This window comes from Macrobrachium rosenbergii, chromosome 20, assembly GCF_040412425.1.
Source record: "Macrobrachium rosenbergii isolate ZJJX-2024 chromosome 20, ASM4041242v1, whole genome shotgun sequence".
Taxonomy (NCBI): Eukaryota; Metazoa; Arthropoda; class Malacostraca; order Decapoda; family Palaemonidae; genus Macrobrachium; species Macrobrachium rosenbergii.
In genome coordinates this window covers 36,762,174-36,781,595 of record NC_089760.1, presented here as the reverse complement: position 1 = coordinate 36,781,595, position 19,422 = coordinate 36,762,174, and the positions used below count along the sequence as shown (strand labels likewise).

Here is a 19,422-nt window from a genome sequence, read left to right as displayed (position 1 = left end):
CTCCAGAAGAGGCCTATCTCATCCACTTTATATACTTATAGGTCATTGTGAATACCATCATGAATCCATTTTTACTACTCAAGAAATTCTGGTAACATCGTGGCTGCCTTCTTTTCTGCATTTGCAGTTACCCAACATGTTGTTGAAAAGCAAATGTCACCTCACTTTTAAAGTCCTCAAACCAGTTATGACATACATAAATACCTCCTGGTAATCAGGTCCTTGAACTTTATCCTTGCAACTGATGAACAATAATAAAGCTATTGTTGTCATCATGTTGGTAGATATGCTGGCCCACTTTGTATTTATATCATGGACCCAGATGAATGGGGACCTCTGTATCTCCATTTCTGGGTTGTGCATCTTGGTAATCTTTGCAGCTGAGACAGTCTGATCCACTTCAAGTACTGCATCATTCTTCTGAATGTCTGTACAGTATATACAATTAACTGAGCAAATCCAAGTGCTGTGGCAATACTTTCGCCACTTTGTTATTCGTTCCCTCACTACTCAGTGTCTAGCTTCACTTTGATTCAAGCTCTTGCTCACCTTCTTCATCCTGGAAGCCACACCACTCTCACATGCACTGTGCTTGGGGAGCATTTGTAAAACTTCCATAACACTTCAGTGCTTGAGGAGCATTTTTAAAACTTCCATAACACTTTAAACACTTCTAATACAATCATAAAGTTACATTTTGTATTCACATTAAATATTACAGATCAGCTGTTCCAAATTTTTGAAGATTCACATTACTTAGGTTGTTTGCATTTTGAAAGTAATTTCACTGATTGCTTCATGCTGATTGATGCCACACAAATCATATAAATGATGTTAATAGCAATATTTTATCATCTTTACCAGCTGCACAACACAGCTATCTCCTAAGCATGTTTTTCAAAAGTACAATCATTTAGGACCATTACAGTGAATTTCTGTTGGAACTATAAAAGTCATTTTAATTAGTTTACCTTAAGGAATGAATATCAGATAGGCAAATATATTAAACTATGTATTGACGAGGTCAGTTGTATACAGTAACTTGGCCTGGTTATTACACCCTTCATTCCACTGTCTGTATATATGTTATGTTTTTAATTCGTAGATGAGTATGCGCATTAATACAATTATTTGCCCCAGCCAGGATCAGCCTTTTCCTTTGGGACACTCGTCAGAGAAAGACATAGAATTTATTTTCATTTTCATATTTTTGTGCTGTTGGTCATCTAATGATATGTTCATTTAGTTTCTTGAATTTTGATAACTCAGATGGTGTGTCATGTAGAGCTAAGGATGTTTTTATCTCACCTCTTAAAGTGATAGTTAATGGTCCTTTCAATATTCTTGTTGTGTTGTAAATATCAAAGAATTGTTGCAGTACTCATTTCATTGTGACTACTATAAATCTGCCTCCAGTGACAATGGCATATTCCTGATTAATTATTAGAGGTCAGTCATATCTAGAGTATTAAAAATGCAGCTTTTTTGTTTTTTGTTCTTTGGATAATAAAACTACATAATTTCCACAGAGATGTAAGTGTTAAGGTGGAAATTAGAAACACCCATGAAGTCTATAAGGGGAAACAAAATTCTCGTATTTATAATCAGTTCAGTTTATAATTTTTTAAAGTAGGTATGAAAGAACAGAATCCCTTGACAGAGAATATGGTTTAATTTTTTGATGAGGTATTCAGGTGTACAGTATTTTTCTAATGTTGTTGTTGTAGAATTGAGATTTCTAGGATATTACAACAAGTACCACAGTACAATTTAGATTATTGCCTTTGATGAGTAATTTGCACTTCACACAATAAAGCTGTTTGTACTGTACAAGTAATGATATCAGTACACTGTAATTAGATGTATGTATTCAAGCTAGGATACACTTTTGCATGATGTTTTCAAATTCTTTATGTTATTAAGAACTAATCAACTTTATTTCCTTCTTTGCATAACTTGTGTGAAATAATGTATGATGTATGTGAAAAACTTATTTTTAAGTTAAAGTTATGGGGTGGGGCTTAAAGACAAAAGATGAGAGATTTAGCACATATTTGTTGAATTTGCAGGAATGAAAACATAAGTGGGTGATCTTTTAAAGTGCACAAACTAAGTTGATGGACTTATTTTGGAATGTTTTTGACATAATTGTGAACGAGTGTGATCATAATTCAGAATAAGTATGATTTAAGGCTTATTTTAACTAACTTTAGATATTAATATTGCATTAAATGCAAGGGAAATTGCTCACTATATGAGGGTCCTACAGTGCAAAGTAAATGAGGTACACTATCACTATATAGGAATGATTCATATAACAGAGCAGATGAAGTCAGTGTAAGAGAAAGATTTTGTGTGAGGTGGATTAAGTGAAAAACTTAGAATCTTTTTGGTCTCACTCTTTCACATGTGGCATTGTGTTAAAAAAAAAATTTATAAAAGCATATGACTGCTCTGTTTGATGATTCAAGACTAAAAGAATTATTAAGAAAATTTGATAGGTTGCTCTTCCACTTTTGTGTGTGTTTTAAACTTCTCACATGGTCACATTGTTACATTCTGTGCTGCTCTGCCAGAAACTAGGCTAAAAACAGCTTTTTTGTGCTATGAAACACTAAAACTTATTTTAAAGTTATTACTCACTGATATGCAGTACAGTATATGACCTGAATGGAATTTTTCATAGGAAGGATATCAGATATAGATCTTGCATAAACACTACAGTTGCTACTGGGATAAGATCTACGCATGAAGTAGCACTTGTAACTAGGTGCACCAAGAAAATTTTGGCTGAAGTATACTAGAAGTAAAATGTAAGAGGCCTCTTTGGGCCAGTTTCATTTGTTTTATATGCAACTCCAAAGTTCAAACAGGAAAAAGAGCATGTCATTTTTAATCCTTCCTATGAGGTGTATAAGTGAAGTAATTGGGTGAAATGAAAACTTTTTGTTTATATATTGTGAATAATTCACATTTTGTGTGTTATACAAACAACTTTCAAGAAGGTCTCTTCCCATCTTTAGAGGGTCTGAAGGTGTACTGTTGTCCTCAGGAGTCTTGAGGGTCTTAAATCCAGTTGGGGTAGACTCGAGATGTTAATCCGTTAACAGATTGATGCCTTATGGTGACAGTGTTGGCCCCTTTTGGAAGGGATTTTTTTCAGTTATATTATCGTATCATTTTATTATCTTCTGTTATTTAGAATTCTTATTTATCCTTTATTCTGTTGAAAGAGTCAGTTGAGCAAAGGATTTGTTTTACTTACAACTGGAATGGTACAAATGATTGATCTTTCAGTAACTACTTAGTCTTGTTTCATTACTCTTATGCATTAATTTTTTGCCTTATAATGCATATACAGTAGTGGTTTTCATTCCAACAGTATATGGCTACCACACTGCTGACTTCCTAATGACTGATGGCTCTTTATTTTTGGATAATCTCCTTACTAGATTTTTACTTGTCTCCCCTAAATAGGGTTTATTGTAAATAGGGTTTATTGCAGTCATTGCAGGGGATTATGTTAACAACATGTTGTTTCTTGATGTTAGAGGCTACAGGCTTTAAATTTGCTTTTGTTGATTTTTTCTTGATGGTGTCATAATGGATAAAAACAACTTTTGCCTTTATAAAACATTCTGAGCTTTGGAGGAAGCTTTCTTTACAAATTGACCTGGGCAGCCAAAGTTAAAGAAAGCCATTGTCATGTTGTTCATTTCAGCTTTTAAAAAGCTTGATATGCAATATGTCAGTGTTTTTAAAAAGAGCCACATAATTGAACCAAATTTTAATATCATTGTTGTTGGAAAATTAGTAGATGTAGCTGATGAAATGAATATTTTTTCCATACACTACTATATCTTGAAGTATTATGAGCTTTCAGATTTGATCAGAATGTCCATAAACTACATTCTAAGTCTTTGCTGTTTGTATGTGTAAACATGACAGGAGTCCTCTTGCTGGCTTTAAGCCAGCAACATTGCAGTCTTTTTCACATTTAATTAAGGCAATAATATTCTCTTCATATCTCTTCCTCTTTACAATATTTAGTTTCTGTATCTGGATGCTTGGTAAAAGTGATGTTTCACTGAATTAAGTGTGCAAGTTATCCAAAATGGGTGATAGTGAGGAGCCCATTGCTATACCTCAAGTTTGGTAATAGCTGCCCCATCCAAGGTAAAAAGGTGTGTCACAAACTTGATTAACATCCATGTTTTGGTGGTTTTGATGTCAAAGTTGTATATTCCTTCTGCATTTCTTGTCATAGTCCAGGACTTTTTCCAAGGTACATTTGTGAAAAGGGAGACTACTGTACAACAAAACTCACAATGTGGTCAAATTCTTCTTGTTGGTTTTCTTTTCATTTACTGTGTACTGTATTTAATATTAATCCTATCTTCACCCACAAAATTGTACTTTGGCCTGATAACTGCTACTTTGTTATTTGGATGTCTAGTGCTTTGAGACAGTAGATTATGACTTAAATTTCACTATAGGTAATACATTAACAAGAAATTGAATATTGACTTCAACTCAAAATTAAATATCCTGAGCTAAAGCTGACAGAATGAGCTATCTTGATTTATGAGACATACCAATTGCAAATAACAGAATTTGAATACTGCCTGCAAAACAGCATTAACACACTTCAGAAAATGCAACCTTGGATATATTAACAAAATTATTAACATATCTGACCAGAACATAGATGACTTGATATTCAAGTAAGTATCAGTAAGTGGCAGTCTACCTTTATTAAAAATAAAAAAAAACTTTGAAACAGACTAGAAGCTATCTAGTATATCTGAGCCCTGAAATTACCTGCCACTTCATATATTTATGAATTAACCATAATTGACAAACATGGGTGTCCCCTCAGACTGTGATCTCAAGCTATAGAGCCCCAATGTTTATCTGGCTAAAGCATTCAGAGAAAATCCTTTCATTCACGAATAAATTTTAAATACACAAAGGATATGATTAAAATTCTTCATTAAGTAAATACTTATTGAGAGTACAATCTTACAAGTGCTTCTGTAAGCTGAGTTGGTGTTTGATGGGAATTACTTAAGACTCAAATTTAAGATGTTCAAGTTGACTAACAATGCAAGCTATGTGAAAAATAGACAACACACCAAAGGTAGGATGATGTAATCTGAAGTCTGTAGAGAATTAGCATTGCTCACTATGGTCTCCAAGCATAGCATACAACAGAACTAAAAGGAAGGTAGTACAATTTACTTCAGTACTCAGTGTGGAATAAGGTTACTGTATTAGGCAGTGTTCTTGTTATTTGAATTCCAGCAAAGGTTCTTGCTCCTTCATGCAAAGGAATCAAACCTCACATCAGTTTTTTGTACAAAATTAAATACCCTATACAGTGTATAACAGGAATTTGTTGGCAGTATAGTTGCTTGTTGCAAGATGGAGGCCATTCCTCAAGAAAAGCCTATGTGCTATTGGACTTTGGTGTGAGGAAGCTGAAATCTCTTGAGATTCTTAAGCATAAATACTGTATATAGAGAAACAGTGTGTTTGGCCATAGAATAATGTCTCCCTGCTTTCACATTATGATTAATAAATTGGCAGTCAGTTAGCTCTTGTAGTTATGTGCAATTAAACATTAATAAAAATCAACACATAACCTTTGAAAATGTAATATTAATACACGAGTAGTCAGATGGTGTTATTTAAAATATTCTTCTATCCATAAAATAATCACAAAAACTTAGTACAATCACACTGTAGAGAAATGAAAATATGAAGGCTAACAGGCAGCACCAATGAAACTAAAACAAGCAAATTAACAATACAACAGTGCAGGATTCATAGAGAATGAGAGTTTTTTAGCTTCTACCACAAATTCACTAATTATAACCATTATATTGCTCTAGCCTGTCACTGCTCCATTTGTACAGTACACATTTTAAAAAAGACTCTAGGCTGTATTTTAAATAAGGGTCTTATAGACAGAAGAAGGATGCAGGCTGATCTTAGAGTAAGTCAACCTGGTATCGTAAGATGATTATTAATGATAGATTTCTTACTACAGTCATTTGAAAGATCACCACTTCAAACCCGTCCTATATTAGTGAACTCAATTTATATGTGGAACGCTAGCCATCATCAGGTGCAAAAAAATTACAGTGGGTACTTTTTTAATACATATTACACATTATTTTTGGTTTTTAACTGCCATACATTTACTGCTTCCTCCATAGTATTGTACATAAGATAGTTGATATTCAAGATAGTGATACATAAATTACTTTAAGTCTTGAAAGGAAATTAGATTATTTTTTTATTACCTATGTTTATTGCAAGTTTTTTATACTAATGAAATGCCCATGGTATTAACATTTACAATTATACATTGAGCAACTTAATGATGATATAAGAGTAGATGTACTAGTATATTGAGGCAGTAGGTAAAATATTATAAGGAATTATAAGGAAAAAGGACTCACACTCTCAGTATTAAATTCTAAGGAGAGGCACAGAAATAATTCGCTACTTTATTTTCTTATTAATTTGAATGGCTTAACAAATACTTCAGTTTGTTTAGCTAGAAATATAGTTCTGAATATAGCAGGTTATTGTTGCTTAAGAAAATTGAAATTATATTTTTCCATACCAAGACCTGGCAGGGTAAGGTGATGTAAGCAGTTCATGGTCTTGCTTACCATACCTCGCACATTATTTAAGATTTTATACATCAGCATTCATAACAAAAGATGCCTAAAGGGATTTACTATCACTCAAATACTGTATAGTTGATTTCTACCCTTGCAAGAAATTATTTTGGTTTGTGACATTGCCTATCTTCATTATTTCACTTCCTTGTAAAAGTAGTGAGTCAACTATTGAATAACATGCCAATGTAATTATGGTGTGAATATTTTCTAAGGATCTAATCCCCCTGCTCCATATGTTTAACCCACGCTAAATAACACCTCCATGCACATGTAATTTTTGTTGTGACCGTAAATAAATAGTAATTGGACGTTTTGACAGCACCCTTATCTTTCATACCTTTGTCTCTCTTAACTCTTTGGTTATTCCAGTATTTTGCTCGTTTGCATCTTTTGATTCCTTTTCTCATCTCTCCAGTTATTCCTCTTTTGTATACTTGTCTTATACATTTATCCTCCTCCTGTTGCTCATTCAGTTCCTTGACAACTTTTGACCTCCTTTGTTCCTAGCCAGACATCTGGTTTCTAATTGCTTAATTCTGTATGATAAAAATTTCACCTAACCTTCCCCCCTTCAATCTATCAATCTACCTGTCTCCTGTCATGCTAGTTATGTCATGCATTCCTGGAGCATGTGGCCTCTTTATCTTGCAACTTACAGGGCCCAACGGCACAGTATCTGATTCGATCAACAACAAGTTAAATACCAACTTAAGCAACAGCTACAACAATGGCAGCAGCAGCAACAACAACAACAACAACAACAATACCCCTCCAAATCGTATCCAGCCTGGTGGTCGGTTTCCATCCCAAACAGCCCCAGCCAGGTTGGGCATGTGGGATGATGATGAAGACGACAAATTTTTGAAGGTTTATTGAATATCCCTGATACTGGGATGTGTGTGTGCGGTAGTGCATGGTTTGTTGCTTATCAGCACTTAAGGTTAAGAAGGGAAGTGGCTTTAAGGTTAACCATAATGTGGTTTAGAGTAGTACGGAATTATGTAGTAGGTTGGTTTCATTTCAGTTGCTGGAATGTCATGCAAGATTTGCCTAAACCATGAAATATGTGGCTCTTCAGAAAGCCAATATTCCTTCCATGAAAATGCTGTATGTTTTATGTTACTGCACCTATAAGCCTTTGCACTTTGCATGATATGTACTCTGTTCTTTCTGTCACAATGTTGCATGCCTTCACACAGTGCACATATATTCCCTGGGCTATACTTGGAGGTGGACCGGTTTGATTAGAACTTCTTAATAAATTATAGAACCATATAGCTATTGAATGACAGCATCCAGGTAGATGTGTAGGCTGCTTTAATTTATGAATTCATGTGCTTTTTTTTTTATTAAAGTGTTATTAGTTTTATGGGTTTCCTGTGGGCCTAGTTTTATCACTATAGGAGGTAATTTTATTAAATGCTACCATGAAAAGAAATGCCATGGGAAGCCAGAAAACTTTGCAGGTTGAAGTTAGATATTTGTTGGAAGGCTCATAGCCCCCTTATATATAAATTTCCCTATAATCACTTCATCATTTTAATTTGAACACAAAAAGTTCACTTTAAAGATTGTGTGAGGCAATAGCATAATTTATTATGAGATGTATTACAATACTTTTGCTATTGATAATTGATCATTGCTTCTCGCACTCTTCTCCATTCAGAGAACATCTTCTGTGTATGTGTTCTGTATACAGATATTGAATTTGACTTTTGACGTTTGACTTTTAGGTTGATGCTTTTCAACTTATTGGCATTGTTAAAGAATCACAGGTACAGGATTAGTGAACATTTTGCAGCTTTATTCTACATGAGACTCCATTGAGTTTTCAACTACTTTTTTTTTAATGTATGTACAGTATTTATGTTTATTTATCTTGAGTTTGTGTTACCTCATTATTTTGTATACTTACACATCTTTTTATGTATGTGCTCATTCTTTGTATCATTTGCCCCACTTTTCCTCCCCCTCACAAGCCATCCCTTCTTTCCCTGGACTGTGAATCATATGATCCAGGATTGGTAATGTCTACTACAGGAATCCAGCCTGGAGGTCGTGCCCCTCGCCTTGGGTTTGGCTCGCGATTAGGGGCCTGGCAGACAGCTGCCTCTGAGGACTACTTGCCACCTGCCTCTCCAGAAGACAATCCCGACGAAGAGTCTCAGCGAGTTATTTATCGATCTGATCCCTATCTACAGGTCATTAAAGCTCATATGCCTCCTCATCAGGAAGACCTCTTTGACCTTGCCTGGAGATTAAAAATAGTTTTTTCCTTGAATGTTAGGTCACTTTTAAATACTCAGACTTACATAATTAACTCTATAATGACAAAATATGAAATCCACTGCTTTGACTTAGTTAAGGTTGTAAGATTCATGACACCAGTCTGTGTAGCATAGAAATGTTGAAAAGTAATAAGCACTAACACCCAACAGGATTTGAGGAAACACACATTTCCTATTCCTCTCTAACCATTGGCAGCTATGAGTTAATTTGGGTATTTTAAAATTATGCATTTTGTTTTATTGGAATATACCTTTTTTTTTCCCCCATTTCATTTTTCCTTGTTTGAAACCACCTTAGAAGCAAGTACCATTACAAACTGGATAGAAAATTCTGGGTCTCATTTATTTCAAGATACATTTTGCTTGAATAATTTAAATTAGTGCTATGGAAGACATGATTTAAATTCAATTTACTTATGAAAAGGAATTTGACGCATGTGCAGCTGCATGTTATTTGTACATATATATGCATTAGAATCATGAGAACGATTTCATGCTATTATGTTACACCTTATTGAAATCAGTATGTACTGGGATTATTATGCCTTGTGAAACATTAGTAATACCAGTGATCTTTATAATAACTGCCATTATTATTAATTAAAAAGCAAGCAATAAAAAATATTTAATTCAAATTCTCAAGGTTGCAAATCAAGTTACTTCAAATACATTTATTATATTGTTATTACTGATTTGTAAATTTCTTTTTTGGCAAATTTAGTATGTTAATATTTCTTGAAGTTTCTTCAAAGTCCATTTCATTTATTTGGAATTCATAAGTTTCATTTATTTTACAGCATTTTGTTCAAATGCATACTTGTTTATGTAGAAGATTACTAGTATTGAGGAAAGTGGTGTAATAGAATTGATACTAAATTTTAACCATTAGTTACTTCATCAATATTAAATAACTATTGCCCTCTAATTTAAATTTTACAACACTGGAAGAATTAAAATTTGATAAAACTGAAAACATAAGAGCATTGGAAATAAATAATACTAAGCAATGTACAGTAACTACATGTTAAGTATCACTGAATGTATGTCTGTTTGTTTGCTAGAGATTTAACGTTTCCTTTGGAAAATTTTCACAGCACTAGAAAAATTGAAATTTTAAAATGCTGAAAGCATGAAGAGCATTGGAAACACATTCATAGTAAATAAGGAATGCACAACCGCAGTTGTATATCACCTAATGTATGTCTGTTTGTTTGCTGGAGATTTAAAATTCCTATTGGTGATTTCGATCCAAACTTAAAAGAGAGGTGTTGTTATTAGGAAGTGTGATCGAGAGCTTCAGCATGCCTCAGCACCTTTGATCATAGCTTTGCAACCCTGCACAGCTTCTGAATGACATTTGCAGCCATTTCAGTTAAGGTAAGAAGTTTATTTAGCAACATGGTTAAGACAGTTGAATTCTAATCTGATTATTGATTATTTCTGTCAGAGTGCAAAGTACTGTACTGAGTTATCCTAAAATTACTACAAACTTTCTTAGTGCTATTCAACAACCCCATCTTCATGCATTCTCTTAGGCCTTACAATAATGGTGCATGGTACAGTGACAAATACATGTGTCCCATGTCAGTGATGAAGTATACTAGACATATTGATTTATGATTAACTGTCCTAACTCAGTCAAAATTAAATGATAACCAAGAAATAAATCTTGATGAAAATTTCATAAAAAATAATGACAGAACCTATGGACAACACAGAACATTACGGTAATAACCACTAGTCAGATTCCTAGAGTAATACTATCATAAATTGTAAGAACTTATGGGATTACCAGTTTGAATGTTAAAATTTTGCTCAATCTTCTGTACCAGCACTCAGGTTCTAAATAAATGCATTATTTTCTTGCTGCACTTAATTGTAAAATTCCAGTTATATATACTCTATACTAACAAATTATACTTTCTTAGAGACAGGAAAATGAAAAAAAAAACTTCAAGGATTGCATAACACTGTACAATAAGGTGAAAAATAACTTTAGTGGTGGTGCCACAAAATATACAGAGCTGTCAGTGAAGATGCACGAAAAGAACTGTATAGATCCTAAATTTGAGCTGATCAGTGACCGCCATATTCATACTCTATTCCAGCAGAAGCTACAAAGAGGGGAAGAAGAAGACATAGCTGGAAATTACTTCAAACCCAAACGGGCCAACGAGTTATTGGTGAGGTTTCAGGATGATATCAATAATGGTGAGTTTATCTGGAATTTGTTAAATGCAGATACAGTATATCACACAGAGTCTTTGCCTTTTTCATGTTGATGTTGGTACTGTGTTCTGCTGGACAATTGGTAAGTGCACATTGCAAGTTTCTCAGGTTTTTCCATGAACATGAACTGCAATTACATTTAACTTTCATCCCTCAAATAAATATTTCATTCTAAAGAGAGTTAGTATTATGGAAAGTATAAGTAGCTATATATCAGGGTATTTATTTATGTCACAGTCTTTGAACTTATATTTATCACTTTTGATACATTGTAGCATTTAAGAATCCCAGTAATTTCTTTTTGACATGTTTCCTGTTTTATTAGAATCATTTAAAAATGTGTTTCCTGGAAACTTGTTTGTGTGACTTGTACGCTGTGGATTATAGTAGTTTATTTTGTAATTCACAGAATGTGCTTATGTAAATATTGTCAGTGTTTAATGTTGTTCAAGTAATGTTATTTATATCCAGCACAGCATGCCAAAAATTGCAACAGGAAAAGTTATATATTTTTCACTTCGTCTATAAAACCATTATGTACTATCACTCACGTTTATTCATATGAAAAATTAGTATCATTACCATACTGCTAAGCTACAACAGTACTGTACTGTACTTTATATCTCATAATGAATATTATGAAAGTTTCTTCATCTTGGTCCTACATTGTTTACATATGGAGATGGTTAGCAAAAATAATTTATATTTTTTTCTAAAAAAAAAAAAAAAATTCTGAGCTCGGCCCTGTGTCACCCGGTGAAATTCCATTCTTACACGAATTTCTAGGTATAAATATTGCTAAATATACCAGAGAAAAAAGCTTATAGGAATGCTAGAGTTACTACCCCCAGATCGAGCACCTTCGAAGATGATGTCGGTATAACCAAGGGTGAGTGAAGGAATCACAACCACAGAGCCACACTCGATAGACATCCCCATGTCAATATCCCCGAGAAGAGTGAGGGGCCGTACCAGCGCCCACGCTCCCCAGCCCGCCACGCGGCGACTCCAGCGCCATCTGAACTCATTCCATTTCTAGCACTTAATTTTTGCGCTACGGTGTTTGTTAGCCTGTGTTTTTTCGGCTTTATTTGCATCTTTGCCATGTCATCGAGCAGCTTTACCATGTCCAAGTTAAGTACCATCTTTTTTTGGGGTTGTCTTATGGTTTATTGGCTGTCTTAGCCCGTAATTGTTATTATTCGTGGCTTTGTTATGACACTACGGCGTCCCCCAGCCAGCCATGTTGTCTGCGAGGTTTACCCACTCGGCTTGTTCTGTTTGGGTTTTTCCTGGTCGGCTCATGCCTTTCGCTTCCCCATAGGTCTCATCCTGGTGGTTTTCTAAGTGGGGTTGTTCGGTTTCATTTTAACAATAATGTTTTTGATCCGTTCCTTAAGGTTCCCGCATCGGGTTCCCGTTGTTCCCGCTTAGTTTTCTCCCCGGGATGTTCCCTCTTGGACATTTTGTTATGATTATATTATATTCATTATTTTATTGGCTGATGCTCAACATCAGGCTTACTATGCACTGTCCTATTCCGTGGGGACGTCAGGCTCATCCTGTCGCTTCCTTCGGTTAGGCTATGCACCAAACACAGTATATTTTTATTTTTAATTTTAATTTAATTTGTTTATTTCACACACACTTGGTGATTTATTTGGTTATTTTGTCACAGCCTAGTGTACGTTAGGCTTTTATTAGCCCTCCCTTGACCTCCTGAGTTAGGTTAAGCGAGAGGATTGGGTCAACAGGTTGAGGGATTTCTGTTGTCGTGCCTTCCTGTCCGTTGTTTGGGTGTGGAGTGAGTCCCCAGTCTCCTCCCTCTTCTTTACGAAGGGGTTGAGCTTTTCTGTGGGTTTTTCTCCTCCACGAGCATTATTCCTCCCTTACGTTTGGCTCTGGTGGGTCTTCGACTCGGAAATTCTCTCCCTGTTGTTCCCTTTTTCTCTCCTTTTCCTTCTCTTCCCCCCCTTTTTCATAGGCTACGTCTATGTTTTTAGGTGAGAATTCAGAGGTCTTGGTTGTTCTTTCCCCCTTTTCCCCTAGGTGTAGGCCATGATTTTAGGTACCATGCAGTTGAGCGGGTGAGTTTCTCCCCAGTCTCCTGTTCGCCTCTTCTCTGGCCTACTACCTTCCCTGTCCACCCCCCCCCCTTCCCCTACCCTGTTTTGGGTCCAGCTTCTCGCCATCTTCTCTTGCGGGTGATGTCGGTGTCCGACTCTCACCCCATGTAGTGAATCTTTCTGGTTGAGGGATTCGTTCCCTCCCAGAGCTGGTTCTAGGTGTCTCGTAGCTGGGCTCAATGTTTCGTTCACCCGCTCTCCTAGGATCGAGCAGGTTCTCGAACATCTCAGGGTTTCATTCTCGACCTTGTTCTTTGTTCGCTCCGGCGTTCGAGATACTTTAGTTGGGTTGACTGGCGCTTACATCTGCCCCGGTGGATCGTGGTGTTTGGCAGCCTCACCCTTCTTTGGTTCTCTACGATAAGGTCCTGAGTTCTCCGGTGTGGGTGGTTCCGGACTCCGGGGAATGTAGATTATATTGTCTTGTTAACCAATTATGTTACCATATTATTGTGTTTTGTTTCCCCGGCGGCTCATCCCGCCTGGGGACTAGTGTGTGTTATTATGACCGGTTTACCCGCCGATAGATGTTTATTATTATTTTGAATTTCCCGGCGGTTCACCCCGCCGTTGAGCGGAAATTTATTTATTATTATTTATGATGGTCATAGAGTCCGGTGATTTCACCCCTGGTTTCGCCGTTCTTTCCCGGCATCCCTCGCGGTGAAGGTCCGTCGATTCGCCCCCTCGTTCCGCGGTTTACTCCGGCAGTCGGGGGTTTATACCCAGCTTACCTTAATTAAGTTACTTTTAGTAGGCCCGTCTCTGACGAGGTTTTCATTCGCCGGAGTACTCGGCGGTTTACTGAAAAACCCTTGCCTATTTAGATTAAGTTTCTTAGAAAGGTAAGCTCATTTACTGTTTTCACTTACAGACTGTTCGCTGTGAGGAGCCCGGGTGTTCCGCCACTCTTCAGCAACCCTATGGCCATGTGGTGTGTCGGACCCACGCTGGTTGTGCGGTCCGATTGGATGATCTGATCGTGTGGCACCCGGAGGGCTGCGAGGTGTGCTTTGCTCTTTGCGGGTGCACCCAGGACGAGTCGGTAAGCTATTTGCTTTCCACCCGCATGTTATTTCTGCCTTCTATATTGCAATGTTTCGCGATATTTTGTATTTTCTTAGCCTCCCTTTGACTCACCCCCCCTTTTTTCAGGCTGACGAGTCCTCGAAAAAAGAGGCTCTTGAGTCCCTCCGCGCTTGGGTGGCTGGGTTTGGGAGGAACGTTCCGTCGGGGAAGCCATACGTCCTCGACGAGAAGTGGAGAGACCTTCTCTACCCCGGAGCCCGGATCGCTGCGGCCGTACCAACTGAAGTGGCCGCCCCCATCATTGAGCAGATCCGGGTCGTGACCCAGCCACTTGTAGAAGAGAACCTCTACGCGGAGGTTTCAGAAGACGTCGCCGCTCTGGACCTGGACTTAGAGCCCATGAATACCGAGCAGGATCAGGTAGGTGGTGAGGTAAGTGAGGTAGTGGGGCGGCGCCCCTTTTGATTCCCCCGTCATCAACCTCTTCCTTTCAGGACTTTTCCAAGTCTTCTATCTTGAGGACAGTGCTCCATCTACTATCCCCAAGTTGAAGACTTCTGTGGAAGGCGAAGGGCTTTAAGTCCTCGTCTTCCCGGAAGGCATCCCCCTTTCCCCCGTCGAAGGCAAAGGTCTCCGCACCTTTGGCCTCCGAGAGTAAAGCTGGAACCTCGGGCAAAGGAGCGAGTAAGAGGGCGGCTAGACCCAGCTCTCCTCACCAGCCTCCCTTTGACCCTGAAGCGTTCGCCGGGATGCTTTTAGCTAGGTTCTCGTCGGAGGTCGATTCCAAGCTTTCGAAGCTTGCGGACAGGTTGCAAAGTCAGGAGAATCTGATTGCTGATATGGCCCGCTCGGCGGTGCCGCACCCAGTTATCAGATCCCTGATACTGCTTCCTCCCTCCTTTGACGTTGGAAACCCGTGGCGTTTTGCCTTACGTGCCATTCGCCATGAGGATACCCTGACAATCGAGGGTTTGTGGCACAGGACGTCTGGAGGAGCTGGAGTTCTTCCCTCCTGACCTCTTGCCCCCCTATCCAGGCTTCGTTAGGCTGACGGAGGAAGCCTGGGTACGTTCAGATAAGGTCCCAAAGGAGACAGTGATCTTCCCTAGGGACCAGGCACAATCTGGCTCTGCTTCGCACTCTCACTGAGTGGCAAGCAGATAATACGAAGCTCACTCCATTCAAGGGGAACTATACTATGTTCTCCTTGGGTGACAAGTTACCCACTCCCTGCATGAATAAAGTTGCTTTGGCAACTGCTCATGCCTGCTTCGAAGGCAAACCTTTGCCTCAGCTCAGGGAGACGGACTCCACATCCCTGGTGTTCCCGGGGGGTGAGGAGTTCTGGAGGGACGCCCCATCTACTTTTACGGTGGGCAAATTAGATGCCTTCTGCGCGTCCTCACAATTCAGTGAGCAGCTTCCGAAACTCCCAGAAGCTCTCCTGAAGACGGAGTTCGAGGCAAGGACGAGACTGAGCCGGTCTCTAAATTCCTTGTGTCTGTCTGAGGCGGTGGCCGTCTCATGCGCAGACGAACAACTCTTCCAGGTTCTGGCTAAATCCCTGCTGGCAGGTTTTCAGTCAGACCTGTATGACTTCATGGTGGCTAAGTTGGAGTGCCGCAAATTCATTTTCGCGGATGCCACCATTCGCCATGAGCCGAATAAGCTCATGAAGAGCTCCATCTGGGGGACTAACCTCTTCCCAGAGGAGGAAGTCTCGAAGGTCCTGAGCGAAGCTACTAGGGCTAATCAGAGTCTGCGAGCGAGGTGGGGTATTTCTGCCTTCAAACGGAAAACTCCCGAGGCTGGTGGTTCCCAGGCTAAGTCGGGGAAGCGCTTCAGGAGAAGGAGGCCTCATCCCCAGACAGTGGTTCAAGCTGTCCCAGTCTCGGTGGTAGGCCAACCCTCCACCTCCAAGGCTCAACCCCACCAATACGTGCTGGTCCAGCCAGCCCAACCTCTTGCTGCACCATCGTACGTCTCTTCTCCGGCGTACAACTCCTCCTATGAGGGCCGTGGGGTCTTTCACGGCCTTAATAGAAGTGCAAGGGGAGGCAGGGGTCGCGCCCCATACAGAGGTAGGACTGGATCCGCCTCTCGGGGAAGATCAGGCCGTGGTAGAGGAAGCAAGCCCTCTTCCTCCCACTGAGACCAATCAGGTAGGTGGTCGCTTCTACTGGTTCAAGGACCAGTGGACCTTCAGCCCTTGGGCACACAGCATTGTGTCCAAAGGTCTGGGTTGGAGCTGGATCAAGGATCCCCCTCCTTTGACCAGGTTTTACCAACCCCCCTCCAAAACTCTACAGGACTTTGTAATAGAGCTTCTCAACAAGAGAGCAATAAAGAAAGTAAGGCACCTCAAATTTCAAGGCAGGTTGTTCACAGTCCCAAAGAAAGATTCCGGCCAACAAAGAGTGATTCTAGATCTATCACGTCAAAATCGCTATATAAGATGCGACAAGTTTCGCATGCTTACGGTAGCTCAGGTACGGACTCTACTTCCGCGTGGAGCCGTCACCACCTCTATCGATCTTTCAGACGCTTACTATCACGTCCCGGTTGCGCGGAACTTCTCTCTCTTCCTGGGTTTCAAACTCGGGAAACAAGCCTACTCCTTCAGAGTCATGCCTTTCGGACTCAATGTAGCCCCAGAATTTTTACTTAAACTGGCGGAAACAGTCGTTCAGCAACTACGGTCCCGGGAATCTCCCTGGCGGCTTACCTGGACGATTGGATAATCTGGGCTCCGACAGTTCTGGAGTGCCGAAAGGCTACGGCCATAGTAATCAAGTTTCTGGAGTCGTTAGGTTTTCAGCTGAACAGAGAGAAGTCCCGCCTGACTCCGGAATCCCGGTTTCAGTGGCTAGGCCTCCAATGGGACCTGACTTCGTACAGGTTGTCCCTCCCGCCACCCAAGCGGAAAGAGATTGCCACCGCTACCAGGAAATTTCTGAGGGACAAAGCAGCTTCCCGCCGGTCTCAAGAGAGGATTCTCGGCTCCCTTCAATTCGCCTCAGTGACGGACCTGCTCTTGAAAGCGAAACTAAAAGATATAAACAAAGTATGGCGGAGACGAGACAATGTCAGGCTCAGAGACAAGATCTCTTCAATCCCGCGAATCTTGAAAACAAGACTCCGGCCATGGTCCACAGTCAGTGGCCTGTCGAAGTTGGTTCCACTTCAATTTCCCCCTCCGGCGTTGGTAATCCACATGGACGCTTCATTAAGCGGTTGGGGAGGGTACTCACCAAAACAAAAAGTTCAAGGAACATGGTCCACAATGTTCCAACAGTTTCATATAAACACCTTGGAAGCTATGGCAGTGTTTCTAACACTCAAGAAACTTCGCCCCGCCAGCCGGATTCACGTCAGGCTTGTGCTGGACAGCGCCGTGGTAGTTCATTGCATCAACAGGGGCGGCTCCAAATCAGGTCGCGTAAACCAGGTGATGGTAGCAATCTTCTCCCTGGCGAACAAGCATGGCTGGCATCTGTCAGCCACCACCTTCTGGGGGTACGGAACGTGGTGGCGGACTCCTGTCCAGGACTACTCCGTTGGAGACGGAGTGGTCTCTGGACGGAGACTCCTTCAAGTGGATTCGCCGCCGGGTTCCGGGCCTCCAAGTGGATCTGTTCGCCACGGAAAGCAATCACAAGCTTCCCTGTTACGTGGCTCCCAACCTGGACCCCCAGGCTTTCGCCACAGATGCGATGTCCATAGATTGGAATTGTTGGGAGAGGATATATCTGTTTCCTCTGATAAACATGTTGTTAAAAGTCCTACACAAACTCAGGTCATTCAACGGCCAATTAGCTCTAGTAGCTCCCTATTGGCCGAAGAGCAACTGGTTCCCTCTATTACAGGAACTCAAGTTGCGGTGTCATCAGATACCCAAACCCAGACTGACCCAAGTTGTACAAACAAAGACTGTGTCAGCTTCCTTAAGAATTCAGAATGCACTGGTTTTATGGACTTTATAAAGTTTGCTGCAAAGAAGGAGCAAACATCGACCCCGTCAACACTCTGTTTTGGAATCAGACAAGAGAGATTCTACTCTCAGACAATACGATTCGGCAGTCAAAAAATTGGCGTCCTTTTTAAAGGCATCTGGAGCTCAAACTATGACAACCAACTTAGCAGTTACTTTCTTTAGGTCATTGTTTGAAAAAGGCCTTGCCCCGGCCACTATTACTACAGCTAAATCAGCCTTAAAGAAGGTATTTTTGTAATGGTTTTAATATTGACCTTACAGATTCATACTTCTCCATCCCCCAGAGCATGTGCCCGTTTGAGACCAGTGCTTTCGCCCTGCTTCCGTTACTTGGTTCCTCAACGATGTTTTGAAATTAGCCACTGACATTGATAATTCTCTATGCTCATACTTGGATCTGTTAAGGAAAACCTTGTTTCTGATTAGCTTAGCTTCAGGTGCCAGAATTTCAGAGCTATTGGCCCTCACTAGAGGTGATGATCATGTTAATTTCCTTCCATCCGGAGAAGTCCTCCTTTCCCCTGATCATACGTTCTTAGCTAAGAATGAAGACCCTCAGGACAGGTGGTCCCCTTGGAAGGTGGTGCCTCTTCCTCAGGACCAGTCATTATGTCCAGTATTTACCTTAAAGTCTTACTACACAAAGAACTCCACAGTTTAAGTCAGGTCCTCTTTTCATCAGGGAAAAGGCGGTACTCTCTCTTTGAATGCTATAAGACAACAAATTCTGTATTTTATTAAGCAAGCTAACCCGGATTCAGTTCCAAAGGTTCATGATATCCGAGCAGTAGCTACCTCCACTAATTATTTTTATAATATGGATTTTGCCGAACTTTCCAAATATACAGGATGGAAATCACCTCTAGTGTTTAAACGCCATTATTTAAAATCACTCGAAGCTCTTAAATTTTCTACAGTGGCTGTGGGAAGTGTCATCTCCCCACCTTAATTATCCTTATCCCTTTCCTTTCCCCCCCGCCCGCCTGCCTCATTTATTTCACTGCCTGCCTTCTGGATCGTTCATGCCTCGCTGCCTTGCTCCTCATACTCGATATTGGTTT

At 39.9% G+C, this 19,422-nt stretch overlaps 1 protein-coding gene across 1 annotated transcript in view; it reads left to right on the top strand.

Annotated features, from left to right (window-relative positions):
* The window catches only part of LOC136849273 (osmotic avoidance abnormal protein 3-like), a 162,722-nt gene that overhangs the window by 120,378 nt on the left and 22,922 nt on the right, over positions 1-19,422 (top strand). The window contains exons 16-17 of the mRNA XM_067122569.1: positions 7,354-7,562; positions 11,092-11,194. Of these exons, the coding sequence (XP_066978670.1) occupies positions 7,354-7,562; positions 11,092-11,194 (312 nt within the window). The remainder of the gene's footprint in view (positions 1-7,353; positions 7,563-11,091; positions 11,195-19,422) is intronic.